This window comes from Stigmatopora argus, chromosome 18 (genome assembly GCF_051989625.1).
Source record: "Stigmatopora argus isolate UIUO_Sarg chromosome 18, RoL_Sarg_1.0, whole genome shotgun sequence".
In the NCBI taxonomy this organism is placed as follows: domain Eukaryota; kingdom Metazoa; phylum Chordata; class Actinopteri; order Syngnathiformes; family Syngnathidae; genus Stigmatopora; species Stigmatopora argus.
Genome location: NC_135404.1, coordinates 10971553 through 10990614, shown reverse-complemented (window position 1 = coordinate 10990614; position 19062 = coordinate 10971553). Strand labels below are relative to the sequence as shown.

At 44.4% G+C, this 19062-nt stretch overlaps 1 protein-coding gene across 4 annotated transcripts; it reads left to right on the top strand.

Moving 5' to 3' along the window:
- Window positions 1-212: 212 nt before the first annotated feature.
- Window positions 213-17396, top strand: qki2 (QKI, KH domain containing, RNA binding 2). 4 transcript variants are annotated; one of them, XM_077625691.1, is made up of 10 exons: window positions 213-531; window positions 1146-1271; window positions 3415-3563; window positions 4761-4877; window positions 7120-7263; window positions 8601-8688; window positions 8891-9175; window positions 9763-9786; window positions 11055-11132; window positions 13156-17396. In XM_077625691.1, the coding sequence occupies exons 2-10, from the start codon at window positions 1184-1186 to the stop codon at window positions 13176-13178; spliced, it is 996 nt and encodes a 331-aa protein (XP_077481817.1). In that variant the 5' UTR covers window positions 213-531; window positions 1146-1183; the 3' UTR covers window positions 13179-17396. The 4 variants fall into 4 exon arrangements, with proteins under 4 accessions (XP_077481817.1, XP_077481815.1, XP_077481816.1 ...); XM_077625689.1 differs by lacking the exon at window positions 213-531 and having other exon boundaries at window positions 559-1271; XM_077625690.1 differs by lacking the exons at window positions 213-531; window positions 9763-9786 and having other exon boundaries at window positions 560-1271.
- The last annotated feature ends 1666 nt before the right edge of the window (window positions 17397-19062 follow it).

Below are 19062 nucleotides of genomic sequence, written 5' to 3'. Positions count from 1 at the left end.
AGTTCAATCTTCCAATGGTTAGCTAGGGTTTAGGCCCTGGTACCCACAACAGAAGATGAACGAATAAAAAAAAACTTTAAAATTGCGTTTTTTTTCTAAACTTTTCAAATAATGTCTAATAAATTTCTATGAATGGTAAACATTGATTTTCTAAACAAAGAAAGACTTTTAAAAAACGTAACTATTTTGATTACCATTTCCGTTTCCGGTCAATCAAGCGAAGATTGGAAAACGTGTGCAGTTTTATCCCGGGGTATACACAATGCTTTGCTTTAAATCACAGAAAAGTCAATTTTACGAACTTAATACTATTACTATATATCCACAAAACAATGTAATTTAACTGAATGACCGAATAATTATGAAAATAGATGATTAATTTCGCTAAAATTCCAATGGAAGACAAGCCTTCTAGTGGCTAAAATACCACAGTGTGCAAATGCTAAGCGAGCCTAACTAGCATAGCAAAACTAGCACCACCACGGCTAAAGGCACAAGTTTGCGACTCCCGGGTCAAAGTGGACATTTGAGGTAAGGTAACAGATGCGCATGCCTTCACTTTTACTTGTTCCGTATTTTATTGTAACTGCGCGTGTACGACGCCACATTTGAGGGGGGCAGTAGGCTGTAGTATTCAATGGGGACGAGCACGAGCCTCCTCCCCTCAGGCGTTGGCGGCGACGCGCGGCGCGCTCCCCCGAGCCCCACTCGTGCTCACCCGCACTACTGTAATCATATGATAGCGAGCCCGGGTCCGCGACACCTCCGCCGCCACCAACTTGTTTGTGGCCCACTCCCAACAACTCTTTAGGGAAACTTTTTTTCTCCCCCTCCCCTTTCCCTTGGAAAAAAACTACAACTTTAGAGTCGTCGGGGGTGGTCGAGGAGGGGCTCGCATCATCCGGAGACGAGTCGGGCTCGGCACCGAGTCGGGGGGGGCGGCTGTGATTTGAAGAGTAACCGTTCGAGAGACTCGCTCGTCGGCCAGGAAGACGGTGGGGTCGTGGCATCGCTCCACCTGGGGACTTTTTGCGTCGTTTTGGGTGTTTTAGCCGCCCCCCTCCGATCCAACACATTTGTTTGTTTATATTGAATCCCACACGATTTATTTTGTGTCAACGTTCCAACCATGGTCGGGGAGACAGAGGTGAAGGAGAGACCCAAGTCCAACCCGGACTATTTAATGCAACTGATGAACGACCGGAAGGTGATGAGTTCACTGCCCAACTTCAGTGGGATCTTTACGCATCTGGAGCGGCTGCTAGATGAAGGTAAGGTGCTTGGGCCCGGGGTACAACTTTAAAAAAGCCACACAGTAGATTTAAAAAAAAATCTCATCCGATACAACTTTAACTCTCCTTTATCAGCTAATAACGCAGACATGCACACAGAGTGACTGAATGAGTGTGTGAGTTGGTGATGGGAACAAACAGACAGTTGTTAGTCTTTGCCAGTGACCTAATGCGAAGGCTTATGGTGGGAGTGATGCAGCCCATCCCTGCACAGGAACGACACATGTCCCTGGGTGACTTGTTCCATTCCTCCTGTCTGATACTCCGATAATCACATCATTCCAATTATGTCAGAATGCAATTTTTTAAAGCTTCCCGCTCCAGGCTTGAATGGAGGCGTGATCTTAACTCTTTGAATATGCTTCAAAATTTAACTGTGTTGACTAGTGTTGCATCGACAATATTTTTTTTGTGGTAGGCTGATGCCAATATGCACTATGCCGATTCCACATTTTGAGAATGCTAAATTACTGCATCCTTATGTAAAGTAATTGCTAAAATGGCTTGATCAGACTCTCCTTAACTTATTGGATGGCGTTGGGTGTCCAATCCGTTTGAATTGAGCGGTCTGACAGCATAAACTTGCATTTGGTGTAATCCTCCCACTTCTGCTAGATTGGTCGTCTACTCGTGATAAAGCCATTCAAATTCCCAGCAGAAAGATGACTGGATGTCTCATCATTGAACGTTCATTGACCTGTCAACCTCCCATTTGAAATGGATTGGGCGTCGACTATGTCAACCTCCCACTTGAAATGGATTGGACGTCGACTATCGATAAAGTCATTTTAATTTACAGCAGGAACCCAATTAGACACCACACGATTGGACAACTATTGTCATCTTGGAATGGTGCCAAGCGTTACTTTTTGTGGTGGTATGTTTAGCTGGTGGCCATCTTGAGTAGGGCATTTGGAAAGTAGATCTCAAAGAGTACATTGGCACGTTATTTCTTAGCACTCACTATGCTAACGTTGTTTTACAATATCGGTACGACGCTAGTTTGCTAATTTGACGTACTACAACTTATGAAGCAAAGGAAAAAGATCAACTACCACCTTACTGTGGTAACTTCTTTAATGGTATTTCATAAATGAACTTATTGGCTGCCAGTGTTGGTGATAGATGTCCAGTCCATTTTGAAGTCTATTGCTGTCAAAGGAAGTGAAAGAGATAAACACACAGGCAGAAGGTTGAGACTCTCTGTCTATCTCAGACCACATGATAGCGTGACAGCCGCGTTTAGAATCAAAGTGGCCCACGTTCGCCGTGTTCTGGCTTAGCCTGAGTTATGTGGACTGGCGCCCGAACCTAACAAATGCCAGCCTCAACACCCTTTAGTCCATAGGTCTCTAGCATGCGACCCGGGGGCTGGAGGTGGCCCGCTAAGCGGTCTGATCCAGCCCGCGGGGTTGTTCTAACTGACAGGCACATTCTAGCTCATTCATACTGTACGTACAGAATTAAATGCTTTTATTTTTTTTGACAAGTGCTCTGCAAACGTTTTTGGGGCCAAAAATAAACTGCCCACATGAGATCTGGTCACCATGAATGTGGCCCACCAACCAAACTGGGTTTGACACCCCTGCTTTAGTCCATTTCAGTGTACGTAAAGCTAATGCTAATCGATGTGACGGCTATTCATCTGTGACACGAAAACAAACGCACTACCACTGTATGATAATGGTTTCGGTGCTAACCTCACACTTCTCATTATCCCGTGGCAAAGTGTTGCCGTGACCCCAAAGTTGAGGGTCACAACAGGTTGTTAAGGGCTCGTAGCCAGCCACCAAGCCCGCTGAGGTCAGACCATATTTGAGCCTCGAGGCGGCCGGCGGGCTCGGCACGTAAGCACTTATTATTGCGCCTGAGTGTCATTACTGAGGCATGGCGGGCCGCGGGGTCGCGCCTAAACAAACATTACAAGCATGACAATGTTTTAGCTTTTATGCGCCGACGTTGCGCGTTTTTTGAAATGAGCCATCCTTGCCATAACCTTTCATTATTGGGTCACTCTGACCTCCCGAGTGTATTTACTAGGCCGAAGGGAGACAGACGCGTGTGTCAACATAGCGAGAGAAATCGGCAGCGGTGTCTCAATTTCTTTTCTCTTGTCCGGCAGAAATCGGGCGGGTACGCAAGGACATGTACAACGACACGGTCAACGGAGGCATGTTCAACGGTCGCGACATGGAGGAACTACCGGAAGCCGTCGGACCCGTGGCCCAGCTGCAAGAGAAGCTCTTCGTGCCGGTCAAAGAATATCCCGACGTGAGTGAGGCGGCCGGGGCCAGTGTCTGACCTCTGAACCCCTCTGCCCAGCTGTTTACTTTTCGGCCTGGTCTCTTTTTTTTTTTAATCTCGAGAAAGGGCAAAAAGTCGCTGGGCTTCAATAGACCTGTCAATGTCATTTAAACGTCGTATGTAAAAGCGGACACAGGGATTTTTGGAGAATCAAAATCAGTTTATGGGAAATTAAAACTTTCAAGACAGTTGGCAAAGTCACTCTTCAATTAAATCCAATGCTATCACTGGAAAAGGCATTTTAAAATCAAAATTCCTGAATAATTGTGCATTTCCCCCCAAAAAATTCTTGCATCGTTATTTACTCGTGTAGGAATTAAGTATAGACGTCTAGCCCCGTTAATGGCAGCCAATTAATTATTGTTAAAGTCCTCCTAATATTAACAATTGAATAGTCATCGCGCTGATAAGAAATAAACAGTTACCAAAAGCTGGTCATTTTTAATTATGATCAGTTCAGGGGGGATTAAATGGCAGTATTAAGTTTCCAAATTGATCAATGGAGATCAGGCGTGTCATTTTAATTAGCGTGATGCCTCATTCCATTTTAATAGGCTCTTTAAAAAAGTGGCTTAAGTCTTTCCCTTGCCCTAAATATAAGGCCCAATGGAGCACGCTTGCATCCGGTACATCCTCCCGGACGCTGCCAAGTACAGTTAAGTACTTCAATATGAGTTGCGTTGATCCAGATTGAAAGGCTCACATGATTTTTTTTCCTCCCACTTTTATTTTTTTTTATTGTTGTTTGTGTTTTCCTCCTCTACCCTTCACCTCCCCTCCGCCATCAACCACACATCAGCTCGCCAATCAGCCAGCACAATGACAAGCTGTCCTCACTCACATGACGGCGGGGCGAACGCTTGAGATCAAGGTTAAATTTAGAGGAGCCGTCCATCGACGCGTAGCTAACCGAGAAAGAACGGCGTTCGTGTGACCGGGGGGGCGACGCTTACGTGCCCCCAGCTGTCTTGTTAATCACTCAGTCTCCGTGACAGATAAGGTTAAGCGAGTGTCGCCGGCGTCCACTCATGCCGCCAAGCGCCATCTATTTTAGTCCGGCCCGGTAACGCAAACACATCACACGAGCCGATCTCAAATGGAGCCGTGTCGTTACGCCGACCCCCTTGTGTGTGATATTCTTTTATCTTTTCTGGGCGTCCGCAGTTCAACTTTGTCGGGAGGATCCTGGGCCCACGTGGACTCACGGCCAAGCAGCTGGAGGCGGAGACGGGCTGCAAGATCATGGTGCGCGGGAAAGGCTCCATGCGGGACAAGAAGAAGGTACGCCGCGCTCTTTAATGGACTCTCGGGGGTCATTTGGAGATCTTGTTTTATTGCCTTGACTGAAAGGGCCGCTAGCCTATTAAAGGAGGGCTTTGGCTCCGGAGCGCCCCCTTCAGCTGTCAAGTGTCGCTTTAGATTAGATCAACTTTATTCATCCCGTCGTTGTTGGTATGCAGACAGTCAATGGAGGATTCACGTTTGGCAGCATCTCGTAATGTTGAAGTAAAACGGCAGTCGAGGGGTTAAGAAGGGAGCTGCCAGTTTATTGCCGGACACGGAATTAATTAGTAAGGCAGCGTAGTGGGTGACAAGATAGCTTGTCTGCCTCGCAGTTCTGAGGTTTGTGAGGGCGGAATCTTGATTCTCTTCTTACTTTGGTTTGAAAACTTGTTAGGTTTGCTGTGATGGTCAATCGCGTGAATGTTTTTTTTTTTTTTTTGGTCAACTTTCAAAGGTGTCACTTATACCGGAAAACCGGCCCTTTTATTCTCAATTGTTAGCCAGCGATTGAACGTCAATGCGAATGATCTGGCAACCCCCACAAAAGGACTTCAAAGATGACAGATCAATCGCGGACAAGCAAAGTCTCGCTTCCTGTTTTCACAGGAAGTGCTGTCCCTTCAACGCGCTCCAACAAATGGCGATGACTCGTTTTCCATCCAGACATCACAAGTCGAGATTGCGCAATCGATTCATGTTAAAAAAGTCTCAACTATTACTCGACGGACCGACTGAAATGTCCCTTTCTGTCCACGGATCTTTCCATCTACCTGTTGATTCTCCACCACCCAGAATGTGTTTCCACTTTGTCTCTCCTTGTCCCGCTGCTATGTCCATCTGTCTTTCATTCTTCTCCCCTGGTGTCTCCTCCCGTTAGACGGCTCCAGCTTTACAAACGGCAGGTGGAGCAAGTCCAGCATTCCATCCGAGCCCCCCACCACCACCACCTCTCTCTTTTTCTCTCTCTCTTTCTCTCTCTCCCCCTTTTCTCTAGAACATTCCCCACCCCGCACGCCCTCCGAGATGGACGCACACACAGAGGAAGGAAAACAGAGACACAGTGGGAGGGGGGGGGGGGCCTAGAGAAAGATGTTGACTTTTAGTGCTCTTCAAAACGATACATCTCACTTGACAAAACATTCGCCGAGCGGGTCGTCTCTTCACCCCCGCGCATGCCCCACACTGCGGACTCTTTCGTAACTTTGCTTTCCGCCAGCGTGCGGTCGCATCAAATATTCATCTCCTATTACTTTTTCGGGGAGTTATAAAATATGAACTAGAGGAGAGATGTTCAAATTGGTCATGATCCCTGTCTCTGGGCGGGATCAATGCCTCGTGCTAATGCTAATGCTTACGGCTAACAGGATTGCGATGGATGATTTCAATACAGGCTGCTTAGGGGGTTTATGCTTTATTATATAAAGTTATAAACTTCTCAAGATGATTCCCAGATGATCCATGTACTGGTGGGTAGGCTCTCAACAGCTAGAGATTTTAAAAATGAGAGTATGGAAATGTTATTAAATGGCAATGTAGTGATTGGTATTGCTACTGGATATAAATGTTAATGCATTTCTACCACCATCAGGTCAACTCTTTTGTGGCAAAACGTACCAAATAGCTTCATTATTGCTAATGGTGAACCGGTATTATTGATATTCTCGACTGTAAAGTGTTACGCAACAATTGTGAACTGTCATAAAATTGCGGGAAGGTTTAGTGACTTCAATAACTCATGACTAACAGGTGATTAGTTGATGCAAAACTCCTGTTTCCAATAAAAATAAGTCATTAGTTACTCTATAAATTGCAAAATGTCATGGGAAATATGTTCAATTGACCACTCTAATTGTATAATAGGAAGTTGGTTACTTCTAGCTATTTTTAAAATTGTTTCGCCATTTTCTGAATAGACCTTTTTAAGAAGCTTAGCTTGCAAAAAGAGAAAAAAGACGGAAAACACTAATATCCGAATACTTGGAAAGCTCCTAAAAAAATCTGCGCTTTAAAATGTTTTCGGGGATTTTCAAACACACATTTTGGACGGATTCCAGGCCCCATATTTTGACAAACTTGTTGGCTCTCACAATTCAAACAAACGAGCCCCAATCAGAAGCATATGGCCTAGAATGTACGGGTGAGGCAAAGCATCAATGTTTGGCCGTAATATCAAGGACGTATATTTTGCCAGGTCCTGTTCCACACTCCTCATAGTTGATTTTCCGCCCCCCTCATCTAGGAGGAGATGAACCGGGGCAAGCCCAACTGGGAGCACCTGAGCGAGGACCTCCACGTCCTGATCACGGTGGAGGACACGCACAACCGCGCCAAGATCAAGCTGCAGCGAGCCATCACCGAGGTCAAGAAACTGCTCGTCCCCGCCGTGAGTACCCCAAAAGAAACGGGGATTTGGTATGCACGGAAGGGGTGCAAGGGGGAGGGGCTCGGCAGTCCGAAAGTGTGGGTATGTGTGTAAGGGGTTAGGGTAATTAGGGAAGACGCACAAAAAGGGGTTGCCACGGCAACGCCGGCTTGTTTGAAAGGCCGCGCGAATGAATGGCGAGTCTGTTCACTCGTCCTCCCCACTCCATCACTCCTTTCATTTGTTCACAACTCACTTCATTCCCAACGACCGGCTACAATATTCCTTTTTTTTTTTTTTTTTTTTTTTATCCCCCCCTCTTGTTGTTGTCTGTGCACAAGGGAGCGTTTTGATTGGACTCCTCTGCATCGCTCGCATACTCCGGCACCACCTACACGCATCCCGCCCTCCCTTCAAATGTGGAAAATAGAACACGCACAAGTGCGTATATTGTGAAATCACGTGGCTGTTTCCTCTGGCAAAATTAGGATGGAACAAAAAGGGCGACGGGAGGGGGGGGGGGGGGGGGATTCTGTAGTAGTCAAACCGTTAAGGTGAAGGTCAAGCACACCTGTTGATTCTATGTTAGCGCACGATGAAACTTGTTGGCGTACCCCGCGCCACTTCACCTTGAAACCGTAAATCAGCCGGGCTTCTGAGCGGGCGGTGGCGGTAACTGGAGCTAAGGAGCAACTAGCGCGTTGGACACCAAATAGCACAGACGGGGGCGGTGCCGCATTTCACCGTTCGCGGTCTCCGACGATGACGGAATGTTTGACTAACGACACCATCGGGCCACGTGCTGTTAGCTTTTCTCCTTTGGGATGTTCAATTGTCTTCCGGAGTTCGATCGAGAGGCAGGTTGCACAAAAAAATCGGGGGGGAAAAAGTTGAGGTGAAAGACTTAGTGTTAAAATGTGATGTGCTTTCAAAGGTCATTTTTGAAGAATGGATGCCCTTTGTTTGTTTTTTTCCACCTATTAATTCATTGGCTGTTGATGATATTGACAGACAAACCATGAACTGATTTACATTGGCATATTACCGAGAGTCAAAAAACTGATGAACATTATTTAGCCGTTCATGTTATTTATGAAATCATAGTGATGATTTCATGCCACTGGGAAACTTCACATGCAGGTCCGACTACCGTTTTGGGTATAAAAACAGCTGTGAAATAGACATTCAAAGTTGGATAGTCAAAAAAGAACATCATCGGAAGCTAACCTTTCCCTTGTAGTGTCAGCATTTGACATTTAACAAATATAAATAACAACATTAATTGCTATGAGTTTCTTATATTTGCTCGCATTTTCTTGACGTCAACATTAATGGCGACCACGTGCCTGTTTGCGTAGGCTGAAGGCGAGGACAACTTGAAGAAAATGCAGCTGATGGAGCTGGCCATCCTCAACGGAACCTACAGAGACGCCAATGTCAAGACACGTAAGGATCACAATACAGGATGGGGGGGCGTGCGGGGGTGTCTTTGCACAGGAGACCACTGTATATACAAACAATGCCTCTGTTCCTCGTAACATAGACTGTTTGTCCCTTCTTCGCCGCCTGTCCATTGTGTATTCCTTGCACCCACCCAATCACGGTGTGCCTTGTGCATGTGTGTGTGTGCGCGTGTATCCCATCGCAGCCGTCGTCGGGTTCCCGCTGGGCAACCCGCAGGCCCCTCGGATCATCACCGGCCCCACGCCCGTCCTGCCGCCGAGCCTGCGCAACCCCAACCCCGTCAGCGCGCCGACCATCATGCCCCTGATCCGTCAGATCCAAAGCTCGGCCCTGATGCCGGGCGGCAACCCGCACCCGGCGCTGATGCAGCAAGGACCCGAGTCGGGGATCATCTACACGCCTTACGAGTACCCTTACACACTGACGCCATCCATATTGGAATACCCCATCGACTCGACCGGCGTATTAGGTAAATATTCGCTTCGGGGCATCATCTTCCTAAGTGGACAATGGATGTATTGTGAGACCTCCATGCTTGGCTTTCAAAAAGGCGACAAAACCAAAAAAATTCAAGGCCGGGGGGCTGTATACGTTTCAGTGCCATTGACAGCGTATTGATTGGGAGGTCTGGCAGCCAATGAAAACAATCAAAATGATACAGTACATCGATCTTAGGTTGATGCTAGCACACCAACGAAGGAAAATCAATTGAGAAAAATCATCGTCACTGAAAAATATCAAATTTACTAAATGTTTTGGCAACAAAAATGTCACAATTTTATAATTGTGGCACAATTTTATAATTGTGGCACAATTTGTAATATTGGCAATATCGTCAAGTCCAAAGAATTGATCTCATATCGTCACGAAATTGCTAGCCAATAGCAGTGAAGGCAGCGGACGTCAACCGCACTGAAACGTGAGTGTCCAAGGCCCGCCCTCCCGATTACAACCATTGGACACCCGCGCACTGCGGCCAGCCGTCGGCATCCAGCTCTCGTAATGCATCCATCCAATCGCAGTCCGGCATGCATAGGCTCACTGTCTGGTTAATAGTCCCTTCGTCCTGTGTTTTCGCAGGTATGGCTTTCCCAACCAAAGGCTAAGCGATTAGCGCTCCGTCTTAGCGCACACGGACTGGCTTGCAGAGACCCCGCCCCCCCTTTTAAAAGCCCCTCCCCTTTAAGAACCGAACCCCTCCCAAATACTTACCGTATGCTAGCAAGCTAAGGCACACAGCTGACACATTCCTCGCGCTACAGTCGAGTGTCCAAGGCTTCTTCTCGCTCGCGACCTTCTCGTAGATGACTAGCGTGGTGGTGTGATGCCTTAAATTCTAATTCTAACTTTTTGTTGTTTTTAAGAAATAGTTCCGCTTGTAATTTTAACACTTTTTTTTTTCTAGTGTAGATGTTCTAGCGCGGACAGTTTGTGATTTAATATATGGTTAAAAAATGAAGCTATTTTTAAGATTCCAGTGCCTCATAAGCGTGTTTTTGAAGCTATTAGCAATGCTTTTTTTTAATAGAGAGTAGTGGTTTGGATTAATATTTAGAGAACAGAAGACCACAACACAACAAGATTCTGTCCTCTTTAAAGTGCTTAACCCTCCTGTTATGTACAGACTTATCACTTATGATGTTGATTTAAATTGAGGTGAAACAAGGCGTTTTTGTATATGTGAAATCTAGCGATTAATAAGAATATATTTGCGAGAAAAAAAATCAAGTCATTCTGCTCCCTTTTAATATAGCATTATGGGAGGGAATTTATTTGGGGGGAAAAACACATTTAAAATATAGTTTCATAATCAATATTTTCCCAGCAAATATTTGAGTGCCTTTCGAGTATTTTAGGTTTAATCATGAAAAATACAATGCAAATCATACTTAAAAATAGTCTTATTTAAATGAATTCAAAGGGCTACATCCATTTTTTTCCTTTTATATTATATTTAAATCAATTTTATTAAAACCAAGAAACCCTATGGTTGGGACTTTCTTATAATATTATTCAAGGGAAAATGTGACCGGCTTTAAACAAATCGACACAATTAAAAACATAAAATAACTTCTATTATAATATTTTGAAGAAAAAAAGGGAACTCTAGTTAGTGGAATTCAAATTGACCAACCTAATAAGAGCACTAAAACGGGCTAAAATGGACTTACAGCATAACAGGAGGGTTAAATCGACCCCTGACCCCGCCCCCCACGCCCAAGCCAGCACCCTCGGTCTTATGCACGTCTTCAAATCTCCCGGAAGTGGCCGCTCACGTCGTCCGGTGTGTCTTTGCTGATGAGTAACCTTCTGTGTTCTGTTTTGGCCAACGTCGTCGCGCCTGTTAGCAGGTGCCGTGACCTCTAAGGTACGCCGCCAAGACAAGAGAATCCATCCTTACCAAAGGGTAGTGACCACAGACAGAGGTTAGTTAGCTTACCAGCCACTTTTTGTGTATGTGTGTGTGTGTGTGTGCGTCAGTGTGTGTGTATGCATGCAGACAAGGGACCAGTATTTGTGTGTGCGTCTTAGCATGGCATGCCCGGATGGGTGTAAAAAATGTGAAAAAGGTGTTGTTGCAGTTAAAGTAACGTTTGGGGGAGGAGCCATGTCAAGAGGGAGGAGGAAGGGGCGGAGACGCGGTCGGTTAGCTCTCGTTCGATAATACGAGCGGATTCTCTCAATTAGAGTGGATGGCTCCGTTCATGTGACTCCCGCACTCGTGACTCCTGCACTCGTTTTTTTTTGTTTGTTTGTTTGTTTTTTTCACCCGGGACGTCCTACGGGAACTTATTTTTTTTAATTTTTTTTATTTATGCCTGAGTTCATTCCACGCGTTCCCGCACTTTGTTTGTGATTGATCAAAGTGTTATGCCCGATGACTACACGCCACTTAATCTCATTTTACTACTAAAACACAGCGTGATGACTACTGAAGTCTGTGTTCGGAGCCCTTTTTATTTTTTTTGTATGAAATATTGTTGTTTGTGGTCTTATCAGTCGCCCACTGGACTTTATCATTGGGACTGTTTACATCTTTCATATTCTATTTCCTAGCCAGAGTGGTGCTGTTGCCATGTATTTAGCTGCAAGAAGAAAAACAAGACAAAAATACATTTGTATATAGGGATTTTAAAGTGCTTATATGAAGCTAATGGAACAAAATCGCTTGAAAGTATTTGTAGGTTTTTTTTCGTTTTGTTTATTTTTTAGTTTGTATATTTTCATTTTTACCGTATGCTTTTTATAGATGAAGTGTCTCCATGTAAAACTTCTATTCCGAGTGTGTAGCTCCTACTGTTCCCTGGAAGGCGGCGTTTGTTGCTCTTGTGTGTGTTTTTTTTTTAATTTTATGCTTGTTTTTGAAGATGAGGTGACCTTCTCAATGCACAGGCCTCATGATTGTTTTTATGCAATATAGACATGGACTAGCTAGCTGCAATATGTTTGTGTGTGAGCAGCGGTGCTCCTGTTGTACAAAACAAACAAACAAACAAAAAAACACTAAAAGGCAATAAAGACGACTATTGAGAACAAAATAAATCTTCCAAAGACAACTTAAAGACTCTAAATTCTTGTAGTTTAGACTGTCTGCGTTGAATTTGCTTCCTGTAGCCAAAAAACAAAACAAATCACCATCTTTTAACCTTTCATCGCTGTCTCTTACTACGGCACCTCTCTGCTCACCGTAGCCATTAGCCGCTCTGCTAATACTTCCTAGCCAACGGAGCAAAGTGTAATTCATAATAATAATAATAATCAGTCAGCCTCACTTGCAGATCTAGCAGCTTTACAGCGAGAGGGTCACGCTCTCACTCACGCACATGAAACCATGTCAGTGGTTACCCAAAGTGCACACGGCCACGCCCCATGAAGTACATCCCGAATATAATGTTGTTATGATGCATTTTTTGGCTTGATAGACAATTGGCGGGTGGAAGCAAAATGTATTTTCACAAAAAAAGGCTAAAAACTACATTTATTTTTATGTATTTTGGGGGCCAGAAAGACTTCAATAAACGACAATGTTTGTTGTCGTTTTCAAAATAGCGCCAAAAAGTAGCATCATTTATGTCCTTTTGAAGAATAACGTTGGCTATTCCCCAACAATTGACTTCCTTCCCCGTGCGCACTTTGGCTAATCACAGCGACGCCTCCACCGCTTCATGGTTTCACCGTCTGTTAGCATGAGTAGCGTCACGGTCGCGGTGGTCACATGACGCTGGGGGCAGCCAAGCATCCGCCCCTCGCGCCGTGTGCAACCACTATAGGAATTTCAACAGAGAAAAAAAATGAAAAAAAATCTGCCTTGTTGTCATCCTGACGCCACTAGCTGAAACTAATCTCTTTTCTATCTTTTGTTTTTCTTTTATGTCCCCCTTCTGTGTGCCCTCTTTTTTTTTTGTTCCGTTTCCTTTCCTGGTCTGTCTGTGTCCCGTCTAACTCTAGCTGCCACGGCAACTAACCCATGACACCTTTTCCACCCACTGATGCCCCCCGTCCCCATCCCCACGTCCCCGCTCGACCCGTCTCATTGGCCGAGGCCCAAACCCATCTCCCCCATCCCGCCAGCAATTACCCCCCTCCTACCCCCACCCCCGGCTCAGCCAACCAGAAGCCGGCGCCGGGAAGCGACCCTTCCGTCTAACCAGCAGCGGACAACGGCCTCGGTGGCGGGCGATAACCCTGCAGGGACCGCCGCCATTGAACTTTTAGCCCACGTGCCTTCCTCTCGCATTTCACGGCCGCCATTGTGAGGCTCCCCGACGGGCTCCTGCGTACGCAATAATTACCATTCTTGTTTCTAACTCAACTACCCAAGACGCTAATTGTAGTCCAACCGTCTCGGAGTTGGGTTTATCCTTCTGTGCAAATAACGACCCCATGTCAATCGATACTATTTGATTTGATTCCATTTTATCAAGCCTTCATTGCGTCCGTGGCAACGCCAAAAAGGGGAAAGCCCAATCCTCTTGATTTCTCCACTCCAAACCGTGCCTTATTGAATTTTTTGCTAGCCCTTAAGTACAGTATTTTCCGTACTATAAGTCAAGCTAGCAAAAAAAAAATGCATACTGAAGAGAGAAAAAAACATAACTAGCACCAGAGTATATTACGTTAACAGCAATAAAAAGGAGAATATTAGGTTGAATAGGCTATTGCAACTTGAAGCTAATTTGATATAGCAAAAGTATACTGCAAAACATTTCTTGTCACAATATTTTAGTTTGGAGATTAATGAAAAACAGAAAACTGTTTTTTTAAGCTAGTTTTATTCATTACATGCTGCTGCAAACCATTTTTAGGAAAATAGCTGGCTAGCTATAGCCATCTAGCTACACCACCAGGTCTAATGTTTATGTCAAACATGGGAAAATCTGTTTTTTAATTGTGAAATTAAGACTTTTTGGAATAGGCAAAAAACAGATTTTTTTTAAAAACATTCTATTACATGCTACTGCAAACCATTTTTAGAAAATAGAGCTCGCTATCTATAGCCATATAGCTATGCCAACGGGTTGAACCTTTATAGCAAATGTAGGGAAATCTTTTTTTTTTATTATGAAATGATGATAATTGTAGTTGTGTTTGGCATAGGCAATTCAACATATTGTCTATGTTGACTTCTAGTCTGAAAAATAAGGCAGATTCTGTCTTTCAGCAGAAAAAGAAAGTGAAACCCGGAAAGGCCAACGTATAGTAGTCATCATCCGGGTGTTTTTTGCACAAGCCTGTGAGTCACAATGCGAGTTTAAATGCCAAGTGCATGCAAATGGAAGGACGCTTACAACACAACTTTTGAAAAAGTGCCTTTAAGAACATGCAAAAAAAAATCAACAGTATTCCATATTTTTTTCTCACAAATGACCTTTTTTTAAAATTCTACTGCCCAATCCAAGTGCCGAAACAGTATTAACTGATCTATATTTTTGTGTAATATTTCCAAACGAGCACACGCAACACAGCCAAGCGAAGCCTTGCTACGAAACAACACCTGTGACGAGTTTGTATGTATTTTTTCCTATGCTATTTTGTACATTAAATGACCTTTTCAGATGATGCCTTACTACATATATCTATACAAGTGTGCCCTAAAATACTGGAGATGTTTTGTGTGTTAACCGGAGGGCGACCGCTCGCCTCTCGTGCCTTTTTTTAAATTTAATCTCTCATTTTATTGACTAATAACAATGTCGTTCCACATTAATCTGCCCTATAGCGGCCACTGTATAGGCTGTACTAAACTTTTCTGTGTTTAACCATTTTAATTGTTTTTTTTCTGTATGCTTTTTGTTGAAGTTGGATCTTTTGAGTTAAAAAAAAACGATGAATAACTTTGTGAGAGGGAGTAACGTCGTCATTAAAATCTGGTGTAAAAACTAACCAACTTTGTCGCTTCTCTCACTCTCTTTAATTATGCAAATTGGCTTCCTATCTGCATACTAATCAGCAAAAACAAGGGCTTTTCACACAGGAAGAAAAAAAAGCCACACACACACCCATTGAGATGAAATGCGGGGAAAAGGCCACGAGATGTTCCGTCCCACTTCCCCCTTTTCTCTGTCTTCTCTCCATCCTGTCTCCCACTTGAAGAGAGCATTAGTACACATATTTGTGCAATAAGAGGAGAAAACACACCCAGCTCGCCACGGTTCCTGCCAGGCATTCGCAAGGAAAATAGGTGGGGGCGACAGGCTAAATGTCAGGGGAATATAGAAGGGAAATTGATTGTGCAAGCTAGCGCTTAAACATCTGTGGAGGATCACCAAGTAGTTTGACTCCCACAACAACATATTTGAAGGAAATGGGAGGATGTATTGTGTGTGTCATTTCTGACCAATGGGGGCACCTATGACTTTTCAGGGAAACGCTAGCTAACTTTAGCGTCAACTTTCACCGACACAAACTGCTCTGTTTAGTTGACGTGACCGTTTACATTGTGAACGTGCTAGCTTACGTTGTTTTCAGTATTTCTTGGGTGGGTGTTTTTAGGGAAAAAATTGCTACATTTACCGCGTTGCTTCAACCAAACAAACTAATGAAAATTGGTATGTTTAGTCAATGAGAGAGGTTTACATTTATTTCCTATTATTCATGCTAGCTTGTGTTGTTTTTAGTATTTCTACCTCGTTTTTAACATGTGTGAGTTTTTAGGGAAAAATTAGCTACATTTACCGCGTTGCTTCAACCAAACAAACAAATGAAAATTGGTACGTTTAGTCAATGAGACAGTTTACATTTATTTCCTATTATTCATGCTAGCTTGTGTTGTTTTTAGTATTTCTAACTCGTTTTTAGCAGGTGTAAGTGAGTTTTTAGGGACAATTAGCTAACTTTACGGCAATGCTTCAACCACACAAAATGGCGAAAACTGCATTGTTTAGTTGATGTGACAGTTTACATTGTAAAAGAAAATATTAGTTTTCTATAGTTCATGCTAACATCCCTTATTTTCATTGTTTCTAGCTCATTTTGAGCTTGTGAAAGTGAGCTTTAAAGGAAAATGTGTCTAATTCTGAGAAAAACACATCTTCTCAGCCATTCTTGAGACTTTTGAGTTGGTCTATTTTATTAAAAACAATCCATTTTTTTCGACCGTACTGCTTGAATTTATTCAGCACCCTGATTTTATTCCCGTCGCCCCCTGAACTCCAACTAAGCGTTCCGCCGTAAAACGGAATGACTTTTTCGGGCTATGGGAAAGCCCTGAAAAGAGGATGAAGAAACTAAGCTCTTTCAAGAGGGGGCCATCTTGGCATGCCATGCTCGGACCCACAACACACACACACAGAAAAAAAAATAGTCACGTCACGCCCGCTCAAAAACAAAGTTTCCCTTTAAATCCCCACGTTAAACAACAACACAGCGTTTTCCACGTTGAATGCAGCCATGGGTGGCTCATTCGTCCTCTGCCTGCCCTTCCTGCTTTCATTGTGGAGTTTTTGTTGGGGCGAGGGGCTGCGGGGGGGGTTGCGGGGGGCTTGATATTGAACTTCAGGCTTGGAGTTGAGCCTGCTTGGCCCCCTCCCCTGATCACTGAGAGAGAAAGAACATAATGTGACCGCTGCTGACAGTCCTCTGGACAGGAAGATAAGCAGTAAAGGGAGAGGTTTTCTTTTTTTCCTTTTTTTTTTTCGGGGGGTGTGTGAGTGGCTAGGGAGAGGGTTCATGCATGTGTTCCGATGGGTGTGTGTGCTCTCTCTTGTCTGTCTTTCCTGTTTTCAATCAAGTCCCGGAGACCTTTCTCGTTGCATTGATTTCCCGAGAACGACGATTATTTTCCCAGCTCTGATGGACCGCGGGTTAAATGCTGGCTATTTGGGTTTAAATGCGGGCGGGGTGTAAATGTGGTATATGATAATAAGGCCCGAAAGGAGAAGGAAGGAGCAAAGTGGTGCATTTGAATGTGTTGGGTGACCAAGCCCAGATCTTAATTTACTCACAATACAAATCCATTTGCTTAGAAAAAGTAAAGTATTCAAACGCGGAGTTCCAAGCAGCCATTTTGGCCCACCCATCCGTTTCTTGTCCTCGTCAGAGACGCGGGGTGCTGGAGCCTAAACTGATCACCACTCAATCTTAGGCCAATTTGGCCCAATTGTACAACTTGTATTTTTTGTACTTTTGAAAAAAAGTGTTGTATCACCAAATGTGCATGAGAAAAGCATGTATAAATGTATTTGCATGACTTTGATGAGTTCATTACAGACTTTATGGGTTAACACTTGGACTGATATGACATTCCGGGAGCGAACCGGGCGGTCGTAGTTCATTTGAACTGATTTTGGTTGTTCTTTCAAGTATTTCAGAGTAAATTATGAGCCGAGAAATAAGTATTTCTGTACAAAGAACTAATTTTAACTAAAAGGACAACAAGCTCTATCTTTGTTATTTTTCTCAAATGCGACTGATTCAATCCACCTGTTGCCATGGACAATGATAAACGTCCAATCCATTTCGACCGGACGTTCGTCGTCGTCAACGGCAGCCAACCGAGTTAATCCCAGTTTAAATTGCGTCGTTGTTCTTTGGCTTTCAAACGGGTCGTCATGACACCACAGAATTGGACCTGCATATGTATTCTGCAGTCAGCTCAAGTCGGCCAGCCAAGTGTGTGTGTGTGAGTGAGCGTGACAAGTTGATTTAGATTGCTTTGCATCGGCCACATAATGAACAGCTCTACATTTCCTCCGCTCGGTAAATATTTGATGCGGCGGAATGATTTCAGCAGGCTCGGCAGGGGAAGAAAAAAAAAAGTTGTATTTCAAGCCTCCAATCCTCGCTCTCACCCTTGTCCTCTTCCCATGTAAATAAGCCCCCCAAAGAAACTCCACACACCCCTCGGCGAGCAGTTTAAAGACCCGACACTGTCTCCCCGTCTCCGTGGCAACCGGCATACACTGGGGTCCTGTGGTGGCCTCCCCTTGTCTTTTGTGTTCGGGAGCTCTCAGAGAGAGACGGAAAAGGAGAGAGTCGGGGACGAAGACCCAAATAAAAGATGACATCAGAACTATTTGACAAAAATTTGACGATGATTAAAGCCCCCCAAATCCCCCGCGCTCCTACGAGGGGACAAAAAAGACGGAAAAGCGGCGGAGAGTAGCCCCGAGGCCTGAATGGGGCATTGTGGGAGGACAGTGGGCACACTGGGCAGCAACACAGAGAACACTAACTCACAGATGATGCCAGAGAGTCTGAAAAACACCCACACTGGGCGACAATGGCAAACTTCATCGCTCCACTTGGCCCCTTGTGAATAGACACACACTCACCACACACAATGGCAGAATACCCGGATAAGATGGCGTGTTATTCGGGAAATTCGGCAAAGGCACAGTGAATTCCTTCAGTGGTACTTTGAGCCGGGCCAGCAGATGGGGTTCGGGGGTGGTGGGTGGGTGGGTGGGGGGGGGGCGTGTATATGTGTGGTCCGTCTTGCCGTTGCATCATGGGAAAAGTGGACAATCACCTTTTCTAACCCCAAAAATCTAATTAACCCTTTGATTGCCACTGACTGTGGGAGTCTTCCTTGCCAGCCTCTCCCAGTTAAAATGGATAGGACGTCGATGGCAGCCAATGAGTTAAGCACATTTTTAATGAGCATCAACCATGCGAGTTCAATGGGAAATGAGAGGGAATTAAAAATGACTTATTTATGGACATTAGTGACAAGCTCATGAGTAAAAATTAAAAATATAAGCAGAGTTGCGTTAGCTTGAATTAATGTTAAAATAATGAATGACTAGGATGTTGTGAATTCGGACATTTTAGGAATATATACACTAAGTGTCTTCTTCAGGGGATCCATTTTGTTATCTGCTTCTCTCTAGTGCAGCATCGATGAACTACATCAAC